The 22,215-nt window shown below is 39.1% G+C and overlaps 1 protein-coding gene across 1 annotated transcript in view; it reads left to right on the top strand.

The window, feature by feature from the left end:
• Positions 1-22,215, top strand: part of WFDC1 (WAP four-disulfide core domain 1) — a 387,006-nt gene that overhangs the window by 174,929 nt on the left and 189,862 nt on the right. The window contains exon 3 of the mRNA XM_044081474.1: positions 9,576-9,659. Coding sequence (XP_043937409.1) covers positions 9,576-9,659 — 84 coding nt within the window. The remainder of the gene's footprint in view (positions 1-9,575; positions 9,660-22,215) is intronic.

The following is a 22,215-nucleotide window of genomic DNA, read 5'->3' as shown; positions in this document are numbered from 1 at the left end:
CCTGGATGTGGAATGGTTTATTGAGATGGAGAAGATAAATTGGGGCTTTCTACAATTGGATAAACAGGTGATATCAAAAATGGGGGGGGGTTACCTAAGTTTGTTTTTCGAAGAGATTTGTCTTTTAAAGAAATTTTACAGAATAATGGTGGCCCACGCAATACATCAATGGGTAGGAGGTGTGGTAATTATAGATGTGGTAGGTGTTCCACTTGCAAGCACATTATGCCAACAGGGGAGCACATTAGGGTTAATTCTAATAAGATTCCCATTTTGGGGCACTATGATTGTTATACACATAATTTGGTGTATATTGCACAGTGTCAGAAATGTCCTGTTTTTTTTACATAGGAAAAACAGCTAGGCAGTTTAGAGAAAGAATAAAGGAGCATTTGCTTGATATTAAACATAAAAAAGTAACTAATGCTCTAGCTAGACATTTAATGAAATTTTCTGACCATTATTTTAGGTTCTGTGTTATACAGCATATTAAAAAAGATGTGCAAGGAAATGTGTTAGATATACACTTAGATATTAGTGAGTTAAAATGGCAACTACGTTTAGATGCCCTCAACTACCCAGGTATCAATGAAAGTATTAGTATGGTACCTATTCTTAAATTAAAACATATTTTAGGATAATTTATTATTGTTTTCAAGTTTTTTTTTGTTTGGTATTGGTTGCTTATATTGTTTTAATTATATTTACATATGTCTTTAGAAGTATTTATATGTATTTATTGAAATGACAGGATCGTGCTGGTTCTATGTTTACATTTTTATTGCTATACAACATTATTTTAGGTTGTGTAGTATTTGTTTCTTCTTTGTTAGAAGTTTTGTCTTGGTGGTATGCATTTTAACATACTTGATTGGTTTTAATTTTTATTGAATTGATTGCAGCTTGTTTTTCAATTTAATTGTGCTTTACACTAATTAGGTAGCATACTTAAGTGAACCATTGGGGTTTGTTCATTGTTCTGAAGAAGTCCGGTTTGTAAGGCCGAAACCCGGGTTAACTGAGTTATTGTGTATTTATTCTCTGTGCTTTTACTGCCAATAAATACTTTTGGACATCCATTTCATCAATTTTTTAATTGTTTTGAGTATGTTTGGTGGGTTGGAAGATGAGTAGTTTAGTTTTGTTTGGATGAGTATTAATTGGTCACTGGATAACAGGTTTCAACAGAGGAAAAGGCTTCCAGTGTGACTTCTTGCAGTTTGGGTAGGGACTGGGCTGAGCAGATGATGGTTGAGACTGTGACCCATGACAGGGATGGTTGTTGAAACTGTGTCTGTTGCATGATGCACTTGCAAGGGAGAGGGAATGGGAGGGTTCAATGGCAGTCAGTTGATTACATTCTGTGGTGGTGTAATAGAAACACTTAACAGTTGCAATGGCCATTGTCTGGTGACTTGATGTGCCTGACACACAGCTATGTTAGATGTTGTAAGGGAAGGAAAACCCAATGGTTATCGTCTGCTGACTTGAAGTCATGGCGGTGTGACACTATAAAGAATGTTTGATGTGCTAATGGAAGGGAAGCACAGTGATCGGTGGATGGACTGCTTGCAACATTAAAATGAGAGGCAGTGGTAGGTCAATGCTACTAATTAGTGGATGTGCAGTTGATGATTTACTATGTGTTATAGCAAACATTCATGCACATAGTTAATTTAATTGGAAATCCTGTATCTTTATTTTGGCACACTGAATGGAGGCACACCCATAGGATAAGTATATTGCTGGTCGAGCATGGTTTTGTGTGTTCAGGACTATTTCATGTATGTAACTGCATCATTATTTTTATTTGAGAGACCTTGGTATTACAGATAGTCTGTTAGTTGCAGTAGGGCACTGAATTTGACTAGGCCATGCACAGGGATAAAGGCAAAAATCATACTAAGCAAAGCCATTGTATATATGAAGTATGTACTGTAAACCAAAAATACATTGAGCTTATGTAACTGGCAGGAACCAATTTCAATAGACATTCTTGCACAATCACTGAGAAGACATTAATTGTTAGACATGAGCCTGAGTAGCAAGTGGGTGGTGACATGGCACAGGAATCACAATGTTCAAAATCCTGTGTGGCAGTTATGCCCTCCTAACAGCATTTATAGTCCAAGCTTTTGTACAATGTGCTTCCTGTCACCTGTGCAGAAGATGATAGCTGGTAACCTTGACACACTGTAACTTGTGTGAACATGTACTAATGTCTGATGCACAGTGTGAGACAGCATAACATTATGCAGCAGTCACCAATTTGATGGCAAAGGGGTTTGTGTGATGTGATACATGTATTTTATGTATTTTAGGTATCCCTAAGTAATTTGTAGGGCCTACACACATTTACAACAAGGGGAGAGCGCTATGACATGTGCTTTTGGATCTCAGGTGGCAATATTTAGGAGAACTTGTAGTAAGATGTGCAATATTGCCAAAAGGGTACACAGCACTGCCTGGTACAGTGACGTGCAATAACGTAGACAGGAAAATTATGGAGTCAAAATTGTCATTCTGTACTCATAATACTGACAGTAGTATTACTCCGGTGTGCTTACTGCCTGACTTGACAAGTTTAGTTAGTGCAACTGCAAATTGGATGCTGCAATCCTTATTTGAGTGAAGGGTGTAAACCCTTTTACGTGGTGTTTTCTGTGAACTGCACATGTCTCTTTTGTTGTTTTAAAGAGACCTAAGTCAAATTAGTAATGTGAAAAATATGAATAACTGTGTTTGGCTGAGTAGTGTCTACTGCCAATTAACAGCTCAATATATGACCAGTGGAGCAGTAAGATTTGAAATGTGCACAAAGAAAGGCAGGGAGGGCCTCAAAGTAAATTTACTAATATGGATAAAGGACTAAAGGATTGCTAAATAGTTTCAGCTGAATTAGAGAAGATCATATTAAGCTCCCAAATATGCCTCAGTTATATGCATTATGCAAGTGATACATACATGCACAAAATAATTAGTAGCCCACCCCCCCAAAAACAAAATTCACTGCATGGAGTACAGAAAACAGTAAGCTTTCAGTACATAATTTTACTGTGCCAGCATCATAGACACAGGTTTGCTATCTACTGTTTTACAGTCCTTCAAAATGTGTGGAGATGACAAAAATGTCATGTAAAATACAAAAACAACATGTCACTAGGCTAATGTTCCTCAAAGAGATTGTAAAACAAACATAAGTTAACATGTTAATGTCTTGCAGAAATAAGGAGGAAATAAAAAAGTGTACACAATGAAATAATCAAAAATTATCCTCAACTGTTTTACGAATTTTAATTTGAAATTTTTTACATAAATCTTTCCGGTGCTGCCTAACAAATGATTCTGCAGGCAGAGGGGAAGACATTTGAAATGGCACTCCTTCCTTTCTATTGTGAGCTGTCCGTTGCAGTGACAGTTTTCACACCTCTGCAGTACTGTCAATTCATGCTGGACTACAAAAGAGCACTTGGAACAAAGGCATCCAATTTAGCTACAACTCTGTCTGCTGCTAGATAACTTCAAATTATACTGTAAAGCAAGCTCTGATCTAAACATAAATGAGGGTGATTAGCAACAGAAAAGAAGCAGGCCTAGCACAGAAGGAATAGAAACTGACAATGAATCACAGATTTCCCATTATATGTCAATGGCATGGGAATTCACAGTTACTTCCTTATGTCTGGCATGAGTCACAGAAAGGAGACTTGAAATGCTTTATGGGAAAGAGAAAGGTTTGAAGGAGAAGTAGATCACGTTGATATAGCAAGCCACATCGGTAGCCATGTTGTGGTAAGCAGGCTAAAATTACAAATAAAGCACTTAGAGTCAATTTTAGGTGTTAAAATAGGTCTGGAAACAAAGATAGACTGAAAAAAGACATATTTTTTTAGTTCTAGCCCGGAGTTTTCCTTTTAAGAAATCCCAATCCCTCAGAGCCACACGCTCCAGGGATCTAAACCTTGTCATCAGAATGAATAAAACATGCTGGAGTGATAGGTTCCTGACCCAGAGACTCCCCATAGTCTGGAATAGACTGCCCATACATGTCAAGCAGACCGCCTCCTTGGACCTCTTCAAGAGAAAACTTGACGATTGGATGGGAGATAGGAAATTCACCCCAGGGATCACGTCAGTCGCCATGCTAGACAGGGGTCCAGGGAAGTAAATATTGTGGGAAGAAATATCCGGGGAATTGTTTGACTAGGCTTGTGTAGGCCCTAGGGCTGATAGCCTAGTACCAACCTATGAACTTTAATAATGAATGTATGTTTCTTGTGAACTTATTTAAGGCAAGTGGATATCCTGAAAATCTATTGTTCGAGATGATTACAGAAGTTTCTGAAGCAAGGAATATTAGATTTGCCCCTTTATTAGGGAATGATAACATTAATCTTGGTCAGAACTATCAGAATAATGATATTATTGATAATGATTATAATAGTGCCATGCTTATTACGTATGATGGAGAGGTGAGACTTGTTAGGAACATCATAGAAAATGAATGGAAAAAGTTTGCCAATATATCAGATTTGAATTTTATTTTTGAAAAACCCTTTAAATGTATATACAGAAATGGCTTTAATATTAAAAATACACTGCGAAATCGGGAAAGAGAGACACGTGTAAATGTGGTTGCTGTGCTCAGTGCCCAAATGTGAAGGTGGAGGATATGGTTTATGTAAAATGCAGGGACAGATGCATCAAAACTATGGGTTATGCTAATTGTAATACAAGTGTTATTTATTTAGCTCTGTGTGACCGATGTGAAGTTTACTACATAGGTAAGACTGAAAGAAAACTAAAGTTGAGGATGTACGAGCATAAGTACAATATAAGGTAGAAGAATACAAATAATGCCTTGTATAAACACACACTGATCTGTGAAGGAGCTGATTTTCATTTTTTTTGTGATAGAAACATTGCCCATAGACCCAAGCGGTGGTCCCTGGGAGACGTGATTGGAATACAGGGAACTTTATTAGGAAGCTGGTAAGGGAAGCCAGTAGGTTTCCTGGTTTTAATAACACTGTATCCCTAATGCCTGTGTTGAAACTTAGGTCAGCTAAACTTTAAATCCTTTTTTTATGGCATTTCTCTGTTTTGTCCAGTAGATGGTGGAGTTGGATAACTTTTAACATCTAGCAACAAAGTGAAAAAAAATGTTTTATTTATTTATTTATTTAAATCATTCTTAGAATGTTTTTATGATATATGCCCTCTCATTTTATCATGATATTTATTATATGTATTTAAGATTTATATAGATAGTGTAGAATGTTATATATATTTTATGTGCTTTTAGTTAATTTATTTAATTAAGTTGTGATTGGCACAGTGAAGGTGAATTGCTAGTTGGTACGCTCAGATCTGATGATGTTTTTTAGATGAAAACGTGGTGATGAAGTTAAAGCATTTGTGAGTTTTCTATGTGTCAATTGTATATTGTCAACAATAAAGTTACAGTCTTGGATCGTGTTTATCCCTCCAGAGCCTTTTTGTTTGGTTGTTAGTTTATTTTTTGGCACTTCTGACCACATTGTTTGGTTCAATAGTAAGAATGAGACACATAAAATCAGGTATCAACACATTTGTGATCAAGTGTGATGTTTCTATTTAGATTTTAAGCAGTTTGTTCATATTTTGGGGAAATGTACTGAAATAGGTAGAAAAATGCATTGCAAAGGTCAATTTGAATACATTTCTGTTGTGGTGTGATTCATATGAAGACCAAAGTTCTGTATCCAGTAACCAGGAGTGCATACCAACCTGTTATTGAGTTTGTTGAGCTATAACACCGATGGAAATATTTATACAGTCATAGCAAACAACTGAAAAGGCACTCATAACCATGGGCAGACATCTCAACTTTAGGTTTTCTGGCATGGTTTGTCCCGTCACATGATGCATGTAATTTTGGAAGTGCATTCATATTTTCAGACCTATCCCATTTTCAGAAAAAATAAATGTGTGAGGTAGATTTTTACAACATCATTTATTAAAGTATTTAATTTTTTTTTTTTTTTTTTTTTTTTATATCTCTTTTGAATTAATAGTGTAACTGGAGCTTATCTCCCCGGGCCTCTACTGAAAATGGACATGTATCCAGTTGGACTAGCCCGGTCAACAAATGTAAAATAAAAAAATAAAATAAAATAAAGTCTATAGATTTTTCACAGTCTTCAATAATATGCTTATATTTTGCTCACCCTCGATTTTTTAAACTTGTGTTTCTGAGTAGTATCCCACAGTCTATTAGAAGTGAGAAGAGCTGTGTATTGAAAATGATTCAAATTGTATGCTACTTGGGTCTACAGATTTTTGCTGGATGTAACTACTTTTCGATATTGGCAAGCTGAGAGGTACGCCATAAGGTACAACATACACATCGGTGTTCCAAGAATGCAATAAAAATCAGTGCAACTGTTTTGATTCAGGCATGGGTACAGTATGCTAATCTTCTGTCTTAATTGTGGTTGTACAGCATTTTGCTTTCCAATGTCTGCTGCTTTTGCTGTAAGAGCTAAACAAAGATGCATGCTTTTGCCAGCAGGTGGCAGCAGCACAACGCAGTGCTGAAGACTAAAAGTGCTTCAGTAGCTAAATTCACCTTTATTTCTGTAAACAGATATTTGGGGTGAAAAGAGAAAAATAACCTGTTTTTGAACTGAGAATGCATTTCCCAGAGCTTTCAGTCTGATTTGATGTATCTGTGAGCAAACTAATGTATTTCCTTAGCAGTCATTTACCTCCCTTGACAGGGACATCCCAGTTTAACAATCTTAGTGTCATGGTGGTGGTGCTGCGGTAGCGTTGTCGCCTCGCAGTAAGACATCCTGTTTTATTCTCAGCTAAAGCGTCTTCCGGCAACTCGGCATGTAAAAATCTACTGCTAATCATTAGCGGACCGGAGTTCCGCTGTGGCGACCCCTAACAGGGAAAAGCCGAAAGACACAAACAAGTGTAATTTTATTAATACATTCTTGCCTAACAATCTTAGTGTCATTTTATTAATAAATACTTGCCATTTCTAATTTTGATAGTAAGTCATTTATTTAAAAAGTCAGACCCAAGAATGGTCAGTACCATAAAAAAGGAGCTATGGAGTTAACTTTAAGTATACAAAAAAGTTTCTGTAGGCTTGAATGAGTTAACTTATTAACACCCAAGAGGTGCATAATGTCATGCCTTTAGCAGCCTACACACATCATGCATTCTAGAACATTCTGAAAAATAAACTTAAAATGCGTAATATAAACAAATAGAAATATTTGTGAACAATAAAAGTAATAAAACTGTGAAAGTAGCAATGTTATCAGTAAGTATTCTTTACAGTGGGAAAAGTCAGTGCATTTATGGTGTTTCCAAAAATAACTGTAATATATTATAATTCACATAAACCACAAATTATATATTTTGTAAACTATTAGAAACAATTTTTTATATCTTAAAAAACTGTACAGCCTATACATATGTAGTGCAATTTTGTTAACCTGACATAAGCTTTCACATGAAACAATACATTTTTCTTTAAGTGCATGTTTATTGAGATAATTACAGAAATGTGAAAATGTTTAATTGTATAATTAGCAATACATATAATTAAGCAATAATCTATAACTGTGTATGAGTAAATCCTGATATGCCCACACACACATGTGGATCATTGTTGATATGTAGTGACATAAGTTAAGAAAGAAATTGCTTACCTTTCTTAAATAATGTTTGTATGACAGTGTTCCTTGTTTACTGATGTACTGCACATGGTGTGGGACTTGCATTCCCATGCTTGCACTGTCCATCAGTACAGAGCAGGAGAAGCAATGGAGAAGAGAGAGCATCTCCACTGCTGTTTTTGCTATTTTTGAACTGCCAAGATTTTGTGAGTGACAGTGCAGAAATATAAGGAAATCAGGTACATTTCTGATTCTTTAGTTTTGCAGAATGTACCTGATTTTTCTGATATTTTGCTCTGTCCCTCAGCATATACCAATAGAAAGTCTGGCTGTTGAATAGTACTTCAGCCACAAAACATATTTCTGTTGTTATTTGCATGATTTACAATGGACACACTGGTTGGACTGTCCAATCAGTTTGGTCGCTTTTGAATAGTAATGAGCAGTCATATAATACTGGATATCTATTAAGATGTTCTATTTACAGTGCAAATTTCAAAGACAGTTTACTTCAGTAACATCTAAGGTTTCACCTACTGTCATGCACAGTTTGTAAGTCTCTTTGTTTTTGAAATATTAAGTATATATGAAAATATTGCTTTATTCCCAGTACAATGTGATATAAGCCAGCAGTGACAGTGAATTGCCCTGTCTCCCACATTGGGTGTTTCACACCATACATCTCAAGAAAATGTCAGTTTCTCAGTTATGAAAACATGAACATAAATATGAAAACATGAATATTATACCATGATCCCCCCAAAACGTGCACGCTGATTGGCCAGCGTGCCCGTTGTAAATCGAGTTATACTAATGGAAAAAGGTCCGTGCCCGGACTTTTTGCATTAGTATAACTCTTTTTTTTAAAACACTGACTCGCTATGTTAAATGGGTTTAACATAGCGAGACAGCTTTAAAATAAGCAACGGAGATCTCCGTTGCTTATTTTAAAGCTGTCTCGCCATGTTAAACCCATTTAACATAGCGAGACAGTTTTAAAAGCAACGGAGAAAGCAAGATCTCCGTTGCTTTTTATGTCTCGCTATGGTAAATGAGTTTAACATAGCGAGACAGTTTTAAAATAAGCAACGGAGATGTCCGCTGTTTATTTTAAAGCTGTCTCGCTATGTTAAACTCATTTAACATAGTGAGACACTGAAAAAGCAACGGAGATCTTGCTTTCTCCGTTTTGCTCAACTCTGATGTACCGCGCAGGTGCGCAGTACATCAGAACTGCCGGATGCCAGACATCTGCGGAAGGGCAGTAAACAGGCATTATACTATGCCATTATTTAAGAAAAGTAATAGTTTCTTTTCTTAAATAATGTCATGATAATAGCAATAACCACTTCTGGGTCTGGGTAATGCTAATTTTACGGTTGGCTTTGTTTGGTCCGGGCTTCGGGACCAAACCACGCCAACCGTGGGTAAATTTAGCATTACCCACACCCAGGCGTGGGTTATTGCTATAATAAGTGTCAAAGATTAATTTTCTCCACTTCTGGACATAAGTGAATTAGTTAATGCAGCCAGACCCAAAAAGGTTCTGGACTCCCTAAGGAGATATGAGTGTATACTTGAAGTATACAAAAAAATATGTTATAGGCTTTGTGAGCTCAGTATTGGAAATTTACCTGTTGTATAAATCACTGTGTTGCATTGTCTCTTACTTCCAAGAAGCATTGCAAAGTGTAAATTATTTGTTGGTTTTTTTATAGTGCTCTATGTATCTGAATCACAACTTTGTTATTTTTATTTAATTAAAAAATAATAATTTTAGTTAAATGTACTGTCGAGAAACAACTTAATAAAAGTAGCATGCCAGTGACTAATAATTATAGTTTTTTTTCTCATAAATTGAAGATGTTTACAGTATATTTTTTTACCCTTTTTTCATAGTTCTTGACTGGTTGGTACAGCCAAAACCACGATGGCTGGGGGGTAACGGATGGTTACTGGATGGACCTGAGGAAGTGCTACAAGGTACAAAGCTTCTATATTTTCATATGTGGCTGCTTTTTATTGCAGCCATCCAAAAATGTGACACATTAGTCCTTTTTTCATCCAGTGTTAATACAGTATCCTTTTAAAGGTCCAACAGTCCACAAAAATATTACATTTTGTGGTACCTAAATAAAAGTGTCACAGTAGATCTGTGAATTTCACAAATTTCAGGAAGAGTTTGCATTCATTTACCATTAAGTTGTGGATTTAATTGCAGCCTTGACCAGAAACAAGTTATGTGTAATGGATACATGTTACATGTACTTACATTAGCAGAAGACAGAGAGTGTACATCAGTCATTTAAAGGTACATGCACTATAAGATCAGTATATGGGAAGAACAGATGGTATTAGTACCTTAAATAACATAAGAACTATGCAATTAAACAGAATACAATTGGAGAAGGGTTAAGTAGAAGATATATGTTAATGGAGGACTGATACATAACAGGTTATATGACAAGTGAAAAGCCATGGGTCACATATTGAGTTCATAGCTCTCAACTGTACAGACTTTTGCAGAATGTCCAGATTTTTTACTCACATTTTTGGTCGGTTTCTCAGAAAATTGTGTTTTTTGTGGCAAAATTTTGGTAAATCACTGAGGGTTAAAGTCAGAAAATAATGACAAACATTTTAGTTTCATTCTTCATACCCTTCAAAAATTTCATGCTAATGCAAAATCTGTTATTCTATCAACTTTCTAAGAAAAATATTTAAAAATTGTCCCTGTTTTGAGGAGTTTGCCCCCTCCCCCATCATTTATGGATTTTTCCAGATTTTTTGCTCTAAGAGGTTGAGAAGTATGGCTGAATTCCCTACCCCATATGGTATCAGAGATTAAGTGCAACTCCTTCCTGCCCCCCCACATGGTCATTTTTATGTGTATTTTTTATTTATTTTATATATTTCTGTTTTGGAATACTATTTTCTATTGCCTAATAGTAAAAAAGGAGCGCTCCAGCAGATAAATATCAAGCGTGATATATGACAGTATACCAGTATAAATAAAACCGATGAACCGGTTCAGATAACCACAGTATAGATGTAACTAATGAACTAGTTCAGATAACTACAGAAAATTTTAATAAGTAAACAAACACATCCAATAAAAAGTGGTTACACCATCATGTGCTTGTGTTTATTGTATTTATTTAAACAGAATTTACAGATTTTTTAAGCTTGTTAATTTTTATTAGGGATTTATAAAGCACTGTGCAACTCTCTGTATACTGAACATGTTAAGACTCATATTGAGTTGTTTTATCCTCTTGGCTTCGCTGTAGTTTTACCTTAAAGGTAGTTGTTAGAAATTTGGGCATTTGAGAGTTTGACGTCAGCCATATTTGGAAGTTAACTCATCTCTGCAGTGGTCATCTCGCTTATTTCCTTTGCAAAGAGATGAGTTATGATAACTCAAAATTAATGCAGTTTATAAAAACAACATGGATGGGCATAACTATTACAGTACAAGACTGTTTTATGTTTGTCCAGTTTATTTTCCTTTTTTTATTAATTGCATCACATAGAGGAGCACTGGTGCACTTTGTGTTTGAATCCAATTTGGCATAGGTACAGTGATCAGGACATTTGTGTACTTTTAATGCACTTTCTGTTGATTAGGGTTGGGGGATTCTGATTGGTTAGTGTATGGTATGCCATATGGGACTTTTTTGTTTTGTAGATATTTTTCTTCAGTCTGTATTGTAGATAATGTGGATTGCTTGAGGGAATTTCTTTTTTTTTGGCGGGGGGGGGGCATTTTTTTATTTCTTAATTTTTGTAGTTGTAAGGTTGGCTGAGGGATCCACAGCTGACCCTTGCAACAGTGTGCCTTAGGTTTGTAGCCAGGATGGCATGTGTATTTGTTGTAGTTTGGACATAGAACTGAATGGCTTTGGGAGTCAGGAAGTTTGTGCTAAAGATGATGTGAAAAGACAGCTCTTGAAGTTGGCAGATTCAGCAAAATTAGTGCTATTTATGTACATTTGGAAAGTTGTTTTAAAAAAATACATATAGATTTTTAGTTTATTTACTGTAGATGGCTCTGAAAAAAAGCCTGTGTGTTTACAGAGGGGAAATATTAATAGTTTTGTGAATGGTAATAGTTTTACTGCATTTCATTTAAAAGTCATGCCTTTTATTTTTTTTTTAAATAATAGAAATAGATTTTTAGTTTATTTACTGTTGGTAGCCCTGACAAAGGCCTATGTATTTACAGTGGAGAAAGATAACAGTTTTTTGAATGTTAATACATTTACTGTATTTCTTTTAAAATGCATGCTCTTTATTACAGTTTTTTTTTTGGACTGCTGTGTTGTTTGGGTGGGATGATACATTCTTTCAGTGGGCTAGATTGTTTTCCAAGTTTTTTTTACCTCTTGAATATTTTATTGGTATTTACTTATCTGTTTCATTAGGATGTCGCTTTATTTAAATGCAGGCTACTACATCTGTTTCATTTCAGGATTGACATTGTGTGTGCTATTGAGAGTGATTCCTTTGAGCAACTGTATTTGGAAAAGCTTCAGTGGTACTTGTATAAAAGGTACATTTCACTGACATTACTGCGAGGGATAAGTATCTTTACCATCAGAAACAGCTACCTCAAAACTGACAATAGTAAGGAGGAAAATGCAGGGGGCATCCCTTGTATGGATTCAGAGGAGGCTTTGCAGCCCCCACGCCCCCACCTTACTAGGAAAAAATTTGAAAATGCTGTCCTTTGGTAAAAGTAACCTTGTTTTCAGCAGGATTAGGTTGTGACATTTTATGGTCCAGTTAATTTCTGTTTGGCATGCTGGCTGTAATTAATTATGTGCAGTAGCATGATTTTTACCATTCTAGCAAGACATCTTTATTTCTGTTCGAATGAGTTATTCTACGTTTCTTATGTGAATGTCAGCTGCTGTTTCAGGTGTCAAGATTCATTGTTTGGTTCAGACTTTTTTTTCTCATTTTTGCATTTTTACGCATTTTTAGTTTTTATGTTATTGCTGACTATTTTAATTTAATGTTTTAGTGATTTAAGGCACTATTTTGTACATTTTTTTTCTGGGAGAAGGTTGTAGGCACTGCATATTTTGCTTGTCTTTTACTCAGTTCTAGACTGTGTAGTTATGTGCATACTACTCTCCATTTGTACTTTTTCTTGTGGCACTTTTCCTGATTTACAATTGTGTTAGAGAGAAAAAATTTGGATTTGCTGTCTTAGAGCAGGTTCCAATGGATATCAGAGGAGGTCATAATAAAAACAAATGTTGAAAGAAGGGAAACAGAATGGCAAATTAAAATAGGTGCAGATTGGCTGCCAGGGCTAAATGGGACAGTTAGCATCAAATGTTTTCTTAGTGATGGCAGACTTGTCATACATTAAAGTATTAAAATTTAAGATTTTAGTAATCAATTGTAATTTAATTAAAGTGATTGGCTGACCTTGCTTTTAAATGTGTACTTACTGTCTGTTTTTTAATATTGTAAATATTCTGATGAAGTCATTTGATGAAAGTGTGTATTAAAGTTTTTTGTTACGCTAAACTGCTATTGCAGTTTGTTTCTCTGACACACCACAGTGTTTTTTATTTGAATTTTGGTTGTTGTGTACCACTATTTGGGATTTTAACCAGATTTTTAGTTGAAGTCTAAGAACATGGTGGACGCAAGCAGACCATTTTGTTTCTATGTTGGTTTATTACACTGGTAAAATGTAATAGAGCAGTAGTGGTGCTGTGCTGGGCCTATAGCCATGTTGTGTTTCTGAGAGAAGGTTATTTGAGGTTGGGTATCACATCGGCTGCATATGGATGCATACCTCTAATACTTTGGAGAGGGGGGAGAGAATTGCTGTTGGTCTGTAGGTATTAAACTCTAGATGTGCTGCCTTTGTGCAAAGGTGTGATGTAGGATATTTTTCCACAGTAATGTATGTGTATATTTCTGCTATGGACTTATTAATTAGTATGAATACAGGGAAGGCTATGATGACTTTGGCCATTTTTAGGTAATCTGATGGTAGCTGGTCTACAGCTGTGGAAGAAGTTTTTAGTTTAAGGAGCAACTTCATTAGGAACAAGGGAGGTACTGAACTAAAATTGAAGAGCTGTGGGTGTTTTTGGTTGGACAGGGGTAGAGAAAGGAGGTAGATATATTGGTGTCTAAGAGATATTTTGATTGTATAAAGTAGGAATTAAACTGTGTGGGGACAAGGTCTGTCAAATTGTCTGTTTTTGGAGAGACAGTGTTGGTCTTACCAGAGTGGAGTAGTTTTATTAGTGATGATCAAAGTTTTTAGTTGTTTTGAGGTTATAAGTAGTACACTGAATTTTGTATACAAGAACACAAGAAATGTTAAGGATTCTTTTAGAACAAATTAAGGACACCCAAACAATGTTCATTTTAAAAAGGTACATGCGGGTGTATCAGTTATACTTTGTGCATGTATATAAAAGTTTGACCATTAGGTCCATAGGTAAGTACTAGGCTAGCTGCCCTTGTGAACCATTTTAAGCCTAGCCAGTTTTCCTTTTTGTGCTCAAATTAACCTTTCCCATTCCATTAGAGCTTGGCCTTACCCATCCCATGGTTAATAATTATAAATTACCCTTAATGAGAATAACATGGATCATACAATAGATAGTTTGAGGGGACCCATGTATGAGATAAAGGATTTAAGAGCTGCATCTTTCCATTAGTAGCACAGGGAGCAGTCCTGAGCTAAAATTTCTATTTCCCATCCATAGATCCAAGTTGCAATTGAATATAGACAGGGCCGAACTTTGTTTTATGTGGATGGGGACTCTATTCCAGAGGAGCAGGATCCCCTCTGAGATATACCGGTCCCTCCAAACTGTTCCGCTGATGTTGCAGAAGATGTTTATATACCTAGACTGAGTACTTCCGATGCCATTTGCATAGCTGATGTGCAGTACTATTCAGGCAGAGGATGCCTTGTATACCAGAGTCGGGTTAGCTTGTAGCAGTCTGTATGATACTGAGTATGGCCACATGGTTTTGAGTGTCTCCATGTAGGATATGTTGTTTAGGCTTGTATCCTTTTACTAATATATCTCTGTAGGCATTCCAGTTCCTGCATGTGTCTGGGCAGATACATGCCAAAGGGAGCATTATACTCAATGACTGACCTAATGAGGGCTGAGTAAAGGGGAACAATGACATCCCAAGATGTAGGCAAAATCCCTTTGCTTATATGCTGTGCAATATAAAAGGACTTTATTACAACAATGGACACATGTTGGCCAAATGTTAGGTCACTCTTCACATAAGTTCCCAAATCCAGAACAATGTGGTAGTTCCCCAGGACAGATGACTTCCCAAAGAAGACAATAATGCATATTTTGGCATTTAGTTTCAGTCCATGATTTTTGGCACCAGTTATTTATTTGGGATAAACCGTACTGCGGGATGGGTAAGCCATTTGGGGATTCAATGACTGCTCCTAGCTTGTAGTCATTTGCAAACTTAGTAAGTTAGAGCCCTTTGGTACTGGCTTTTACTTCAGAAAATTAGATGTAAAACAGGAATGGTCATAGCGTAGAACTGTAGGGTACTCCACTTGTAATTGGTCTCTTAGTGGGGGGAACTTCCCCTATTTTGATTTCATTTGTCCTATTTGTGAAGCACACTACTATAAACTATGCAAACACCTTTCCCTCAGTTTTTTTTCCCACAAACTCTACACCACCGGTGTACACAAACGGGGAAATTTTAACTAACAAAAGCAACAAAATTATAGGGTCTGCTTTTGCTCTCATAAATCAATATGTGGAAGAGGCTGAGGTTGGTGAGGATGGGAATGCTGATGACCAACCCACAGTGAGGAGAAGAAGAGTGTACAGACCCAGGGTTACCTACCAGGGGGTACATGAGCTGGAGATAGTGGAGCGCTACAGGGTGGACAGGGACCTCCTACAGCAAATTGTTGAGCTGTGCCGGTCATGCATCACACACACAACCAACAGAGGGGAACCCATCCCAGTGGATGCCAAGGTATGTGTAGACTTAAGAATACTAGCCACCGTTACCTTCCAAAGGCCATCTCAGGATATCATGGGGATCTCACAGGCATCAGCATCCAGGGTACTCCACCAGTTCCTGGATGCCATGTCAGCACATGCCGGTGAGCACATATATTTCCACAACACCCGTGAGGTGTTGATCAGCAATATGCATCTCTTCCACCAAATAGCAGAATACCCTGAGGTAGTGGGTGCTATAGACTGCACGCACATACACATCAAAGCACCACCCAGTGAGCGGGGTAGGGTCTACATAAACTGCAAGGGCTTCTCCTCCATCAACTGCCAGGTTGTGTGCGCTGCCCAGGACATTATAATGAATGTGTGTGCTGGCAGCCCTGGTAGCTATCATGACTCCCACATCTGGCATATGACACAGCTGTACCAGAGATTTGCCAATAGGGACATCCCATATGGCCACCTAGTGGGGGATGCTGGTTACGCACTGGAGCCGTGACTGACACCCATCAGAAATGCACACAGACCTGAACAAGAACTCCATAATGAGGCACATGCACAAATCAGAATCATAACAGAGCATGTGTTTGGGATGCTTAAGTCATGGTTCCAGTGCCTGGACATATCCGGTGGAGCCTTGTAGTGCTCTCCAGCTCCATGTACACAAATTGTCATTGTATGTGCGATGCTAAACAGTATGATCCTGCGGAAACAGCTGCAGCAGGAACAGCACAGGGCAGGGCCACACAACCTCCACCATTGCCAAGGCCAGCACAGGCACAGAGTGACGTGGAGGAGGAACAACCTGAGCCTGCCCCTGTAGGCAGAAGGAGGCATGCCCAGTATGCCCAGGCTTTGGCAAAGAGGCAATGCATAGCACATACACTGACACAGTAGAAACCCAGGGAATGACATCTCTCTCTCACTCGCACATACAGTAAAAGGGATGCCAAACATGACACTACCTATGCTTAACCATGTATAGGGAGTGTACTATGTTCATCTGACAGTCAGCCCTCCAGCACCATCCTCAGTACTGGCTCAGCCACAAGGTAAGTCACTCTCACTATCAATTGCTAATGGAGTAGTATATTCTGCTACTTGTATCTATGGTTTGTGAGCATGCAGGGGAATGGGTGGCTGAATGGGATGGCAGCAGATAGTAGACACCTATATGGGCAGCATGAAATCCATAAAAAGTACTGGTGTCAACATAGTAGGCAGTACTAGACAAGGTGACAAATCCCACTGCAGGACATATGGTGGGCCAAATGTGTGTCCATAGGACACACACATGTATGTCAGTGAGACTCACATACCCAACAACAATCTCAGCCAGCAGGACAGGTGTAGATGACCCCAAGGAAAGGCTGTGCTAAGGCCTCCTATTGATGGCAGTGGAGAACAGCCCCCCTCCAGACCTACACAGACAGACTACAACAGGTCAGGCAGTTGGATGTTAAAGGGTAAGAAGTCTGAAACTGAAATGCAGGTCAATAAAACCTAAGATCTGTACTACACTGATATGCCTCTAGTCTGCATGATAGGTCAGAATACAGAATGAAATGGAAGCCAGCAGAGTACCAGAAATACCAGTACAGTCATAGCAAGTGTTTACAGTTGTCAGGTGTGCCCCCCCACAATCCTATGTAGAAATGTAGTAACATGTACATGTGGGTATAACAACAGTGGAGCACAGATTACCTGAGCTGGCCAAATTAGCAGGATAGATTGTTGCATGTGTACAGTATGCAGGGCTGTGTGTGTTAGGTTGTTGTGTGTTGTATATTGTGTGAAAGTGGTCAGCATGTAGGCATGGAGGGTTGTGTCCCGATGGCCTATGGCCAGTACTGTTGATGACAGGGCCAAGTTCTAACAACTGCAGTGCCAAACACAATGCATCCCAGCAAGACCCAGTCCGGCAGTAATCCATACTAATTGTTTGGATGTAATATCTGTCACCATCTGAAAGCTGGACATGGCATGAATGTGGGCCCAGACATACACACAGTACACAGGTGGAAGTACCCTAGACAAGGAGTGTATAAAATGTTACTGTCAAATAGACACACCTTTGGAATTGTACATACAGGTTAGCAACACATTAGTTGTCTGTGTAGTATGGAATACTGATGTAGTCTGGCCAAACTCTGGCAAACCACAAAAGGCACAGTTATGAAATACTGATAAACTGCTGATGTCCTACTACAAGCCAGCATAAGGGGAATGCCCCCACATATATCTGCGAGTCAGCTGCAAGAAGCTTCCATAGCACACATGCACTCAGCTCATCCCACCATCAGCCACAGGTTCATGACAGGTCATATCCCTGCTGTTGGGAATGAGTACAGTATGACCCCCACTTGTGTATGGGAATACCCACAGAATGCTGCTTGCTGAAGAGGTGTCCCATGCATGTGTGTCTAGCTGTAAGCAGCACCCTGCCATCATCCACACCAATGAATTAATAAGGACAGAAACTGTTGCCATTAACACCTTGCACACCTACCTCTGTTACCCCAGGGGAATCCAGTGCTTTGCAGCCTGGGGCTGTAAGAGTGACAGAATGCACTGGCCTTCAACAGATGACCTGCATCACTATCAAATGCCCGTTCTCTGTCAAAGGCCTGTGTCCCACCCGTACTGCCAATGTATGTTATCTCATGGAGTCCCAAATAATGGCATAGCACAGTCAACAGAACACAAATGCAAGGCCATGTTAACAAACCCCAGTAGCACGTCCACCATGTCCTACTGCATGAACTGTGGACCAACCCCTAAATACTGCTGGGATGAAGTGATAACTATAGGGATACTTATCATATATTGCTTGCATAATGTTAGGAAGAGGATAGAATAACAGAGGGGGGATTAGAAGCATGGACGCCATGGAGTGTGTGAAGCCTGAAACTCTGTGTGCCCATACTATCCCTGCCTGCAAACCCAGGAATGGTTGGCTACAAACCTACTTGTAAACCACAATGTGAAGGGGAAATTACCAGATATATGAGCTCTGCCTCTGGGTAACCTGTGTGAATCTGTATAGCTGAGAGGTATGGCCACAGTAGGATATGGCCATTCTTTCACGTCTATAGATGTACAAGCATGGGATCCTCGGCCACCAAAGTACCAAGGTGCTGGACCATTTACACAAACCCATCAGCAAGTGTCGGCAGCTCCTCCTCCAGAATGGCATGATTGTGCAAGAATATGTAGGCTATAGACCACAATACTGGACACAGCTTTATTTATCTTTTATTCCCCAGGAAATTACTGTGAGCAAATATGTATATCTGTCAGTAGCTGATGGCATAATACATCACAGTGTAAAACAGTATATATGTCTGAATATCTCTGCTAACACCAAAATCATGTAGCGGAAGCAGCACAGACACAATTAGTTATAGTATCCCTCTATCCTTTGCCCATTGTGACTCCATATTGTCAACCTATCTACAGATGTCCTGCAGAAACTGGTTGCTATCTGTAGGTGTAGAACACAAATGCCTGCACTGGAGTACAACCTACCTGGAATGAATTCACACATTCAGTACATAAGGTCATACTGGGGGTGCTCCCACACTTAGAGAAACAAAGCCCATGTCTGACAACAAAATACAGAAGGGTCATACTGGGCATGCTCCCACACTTACAGAAATGAAGCTCTCTGGCAAAAACAGTGGACTATACATATCTGTCAGTCACATACGTCTGTGCACACACACCACAATGCACACCAGTCATGCTTTGCACACACATCAGATAGGAATACACACATATATCCAAGGACAGCACACTATAATAGGTCAAACATACACAAACAGAGATGTGGGGATGAGAGAGACGGACAGTGACAAAGAGCTTCCCATCATGAGGCCTGTCCCACCCACCACACATTCAGTTGGCCAATATCACATGATGTGCCAATATCTTTCACTGTAGACATTTGCTTCTGGTAGCCCTCAGCACTATAGCATCGGTGGTGCTTGTAATAACTGTGTAACATGACAGTACAAGTGATTTTTCATCTAGCAGTCGTATACACACTCCTGTCAAATGTAAAGTTGTGTGTGACTGAGTGTTGTGTGTGTGTTTCCAGAGGAATGGTTTATGGCCCTTTCACACACTGCACTCCCCATTGCCCTAGTCTATGCCTGCTGATGTCAGTCACCTTGAAATACCCCTTTGGATAAGGATCACCCCTATAAGCTCTGTGCCATGTGCAATATCTGTGTAATGCTATAGTGTGATGTACTAGTTAGGTAGGAGTTCTAATCCCAGACATGGCAACTGTGAACCCTGTGTGCATCTGTGTGTGTGTGTGTGTGTGGGGAATCAATGCTTTTGAGGCCATTCACAGTCAATACACCTCACATTGCCCTACTTTAGCAAGCCTGCTGATGTCATTCACCTTGAAATACCTCCTTGGACAAGATTCAGCCCTGTAAGCTCTGTGGCACATGCAATAACTGCATAATGCTGTAGTGTGATGTACTAGTTAGGTAGGAGTTCTAATCCCAGCCATGGCAACTGTGAAACTGTGTGTGTGTGTGGATCAATGATTTTGAGGCCATTCTAAGACACTGCACCTCCCATTGCCCTACTTTAGCAAGCCCACTGATGTCATTCACCTTGAAATAGCTCCTTGGACAAGATCCATCCCTATAAGTTCTGTGGAGTGTGCAATAACTGTGTAATGCTGTACTGTAATGTACTAGTTAGGTAGGAGTTCTAATCCCAGACATGGCAACTGTGAAACTCTGTGTGTGTTTGTGTGTGTGTAGGGATCAATGATTTTGAGGCCATTCAGACACTACACCTCCGATTGCCCTACTTTACCAAGGCTGCTGATGTCATTCACCTTGAAATACAGCTTTGGATAAGGGCTAGCCATTCATAGACACTACATCTCCCATTGCCCTACTTTAGCAAGATTGCTGATGTCATTCACCTTGAAATACACCTTTGGATAAGGGTTAGCCCTACAAGCTCCATGGTGCATGCCATAAATGCAGAACAATGTAGTAACAGTAACTACACAGCTATGGGTTTGAATCTCATCTGTGGCAAGTGTATGCGTACCTTAAAGATTTTGTCCCTGTTTACAGCCAGTACACAACTCAGAGCCTGACATTAGCAGTCCTGCAGATATCATCCACCTTACAAGTATCTGTTGCGAAGCCTATACCATGTCAGGTCAGTGGTGCATGTAGTAAATGTGTAACACAATGGTCCATAAAGGTTATTAGAGGTTTGAACCTCACCCCTGGCAAATGCAAATGTGTGATTAGGGTAAAATTATTTTGGGGATCTCTCACCCACTACATCACCCAATGCCAGTATTTGCAAGGGCTGGTGATGTTCCTCACCTTAGAAGTACCTTGGGGCAACATCCATCCAATAAGCTCCGTGGCACATGCGATAAATGCAGTGCACTGTAGTAGCAATACATAGCTAGGTCGGAGGTTGAATCTCAGTACTGGCAACTTGCGTGTGTGTGTGTTTGTGTGTGTGTTTGTGTTTGATTAGTATCCTTTGTAGAGGTTGCTGTGATTGTGTAATGACAGGATGCATTGTGGGGTGGGTTTTGCTAAATTATTATATTGAGGACCTACTATATGTCAGAATGTCCACCCTTACAAGGACAACAGATGTCAAACAGCAGAGAGACTAGTGTAGACAATCCATAGCCCTACATGTGACATGGATCGGTGAACAATATAGGCAACCCTTGTATTACTCAAAGAACACTCTCCACCCGTGTTTCATACACAAACACACTTGACTAGGCAACAACCACTATATTGGTAGTTCCCTGCATATTGCCCACAGATAGTAACCACGGTGTGATTGCAGTGGACTACATGCCTGTTGACCACAACACTGCCACTGATATCAGAATGTACTGTGATGTGTAACATCTCCTGACTGTGTGTTATCCAGCAAGTAAAAGGACATGGCACCCTGTTCCATCCCTACAATAGGCAAAATTGCTTACAGTGGTCCTTTGCTATGTTCTGCACTGGACACCTGCAACAACTGTAGAGTCTGCAAATGTAACCCACAAAGGGAATACCATGCTTTATGCACATGTCCTGTATGGACAGATGCCACTAACTCCACGGAATACCATGCCTCAGAGACCCTACGTACACTTCCACACATCATAGAACATGCATGTGGGACATGTGCACAACCCAGACACTGTCCGTGTTATGGAATATAGATCACATACATGGCAAGCATTGCACAGCACTGGCCACCCACAATAGTAACCCAAATGAATAGATGGTGAATACAGTACCTTGTCATGTGGCCTGATGCCAAGGTATTCCCTTTGCCTAGCCTTGTACAGCCTTCTGGCACAGTTAACTACTACACACCTGTGAAGCAATGAACCTATGCATTTCAGTACTGGCAAGTTTGTGTGTGTGTGTGTGTGTGTGTGTGTGTGTGTGTGTGTGTGTGTGTGTGTGTGTGTGTGTGTGTGTGTGTGTGTGTGTGTGTGTGTGTGGAGATTAATGATTTTGAAGCCATTCACA

The sequence above is a fragment of the Protopterus annectens genome, chromosome 8.part0 (genome assembly GCF_019279795.1).
Source record: "Protopterus annectens isolate FY-2018-M chromosome 8.part0, PAN1.0, whole genome shotgun sequence".
NCBI lineage: Eukaryota > Metazoa > Chordata > Ceratodontiformes > Protopteridae > Protopterus > Protopterus annectens.
This window is presented reverse-complemented; position numbering and strand designations above follow the sequence as displayed.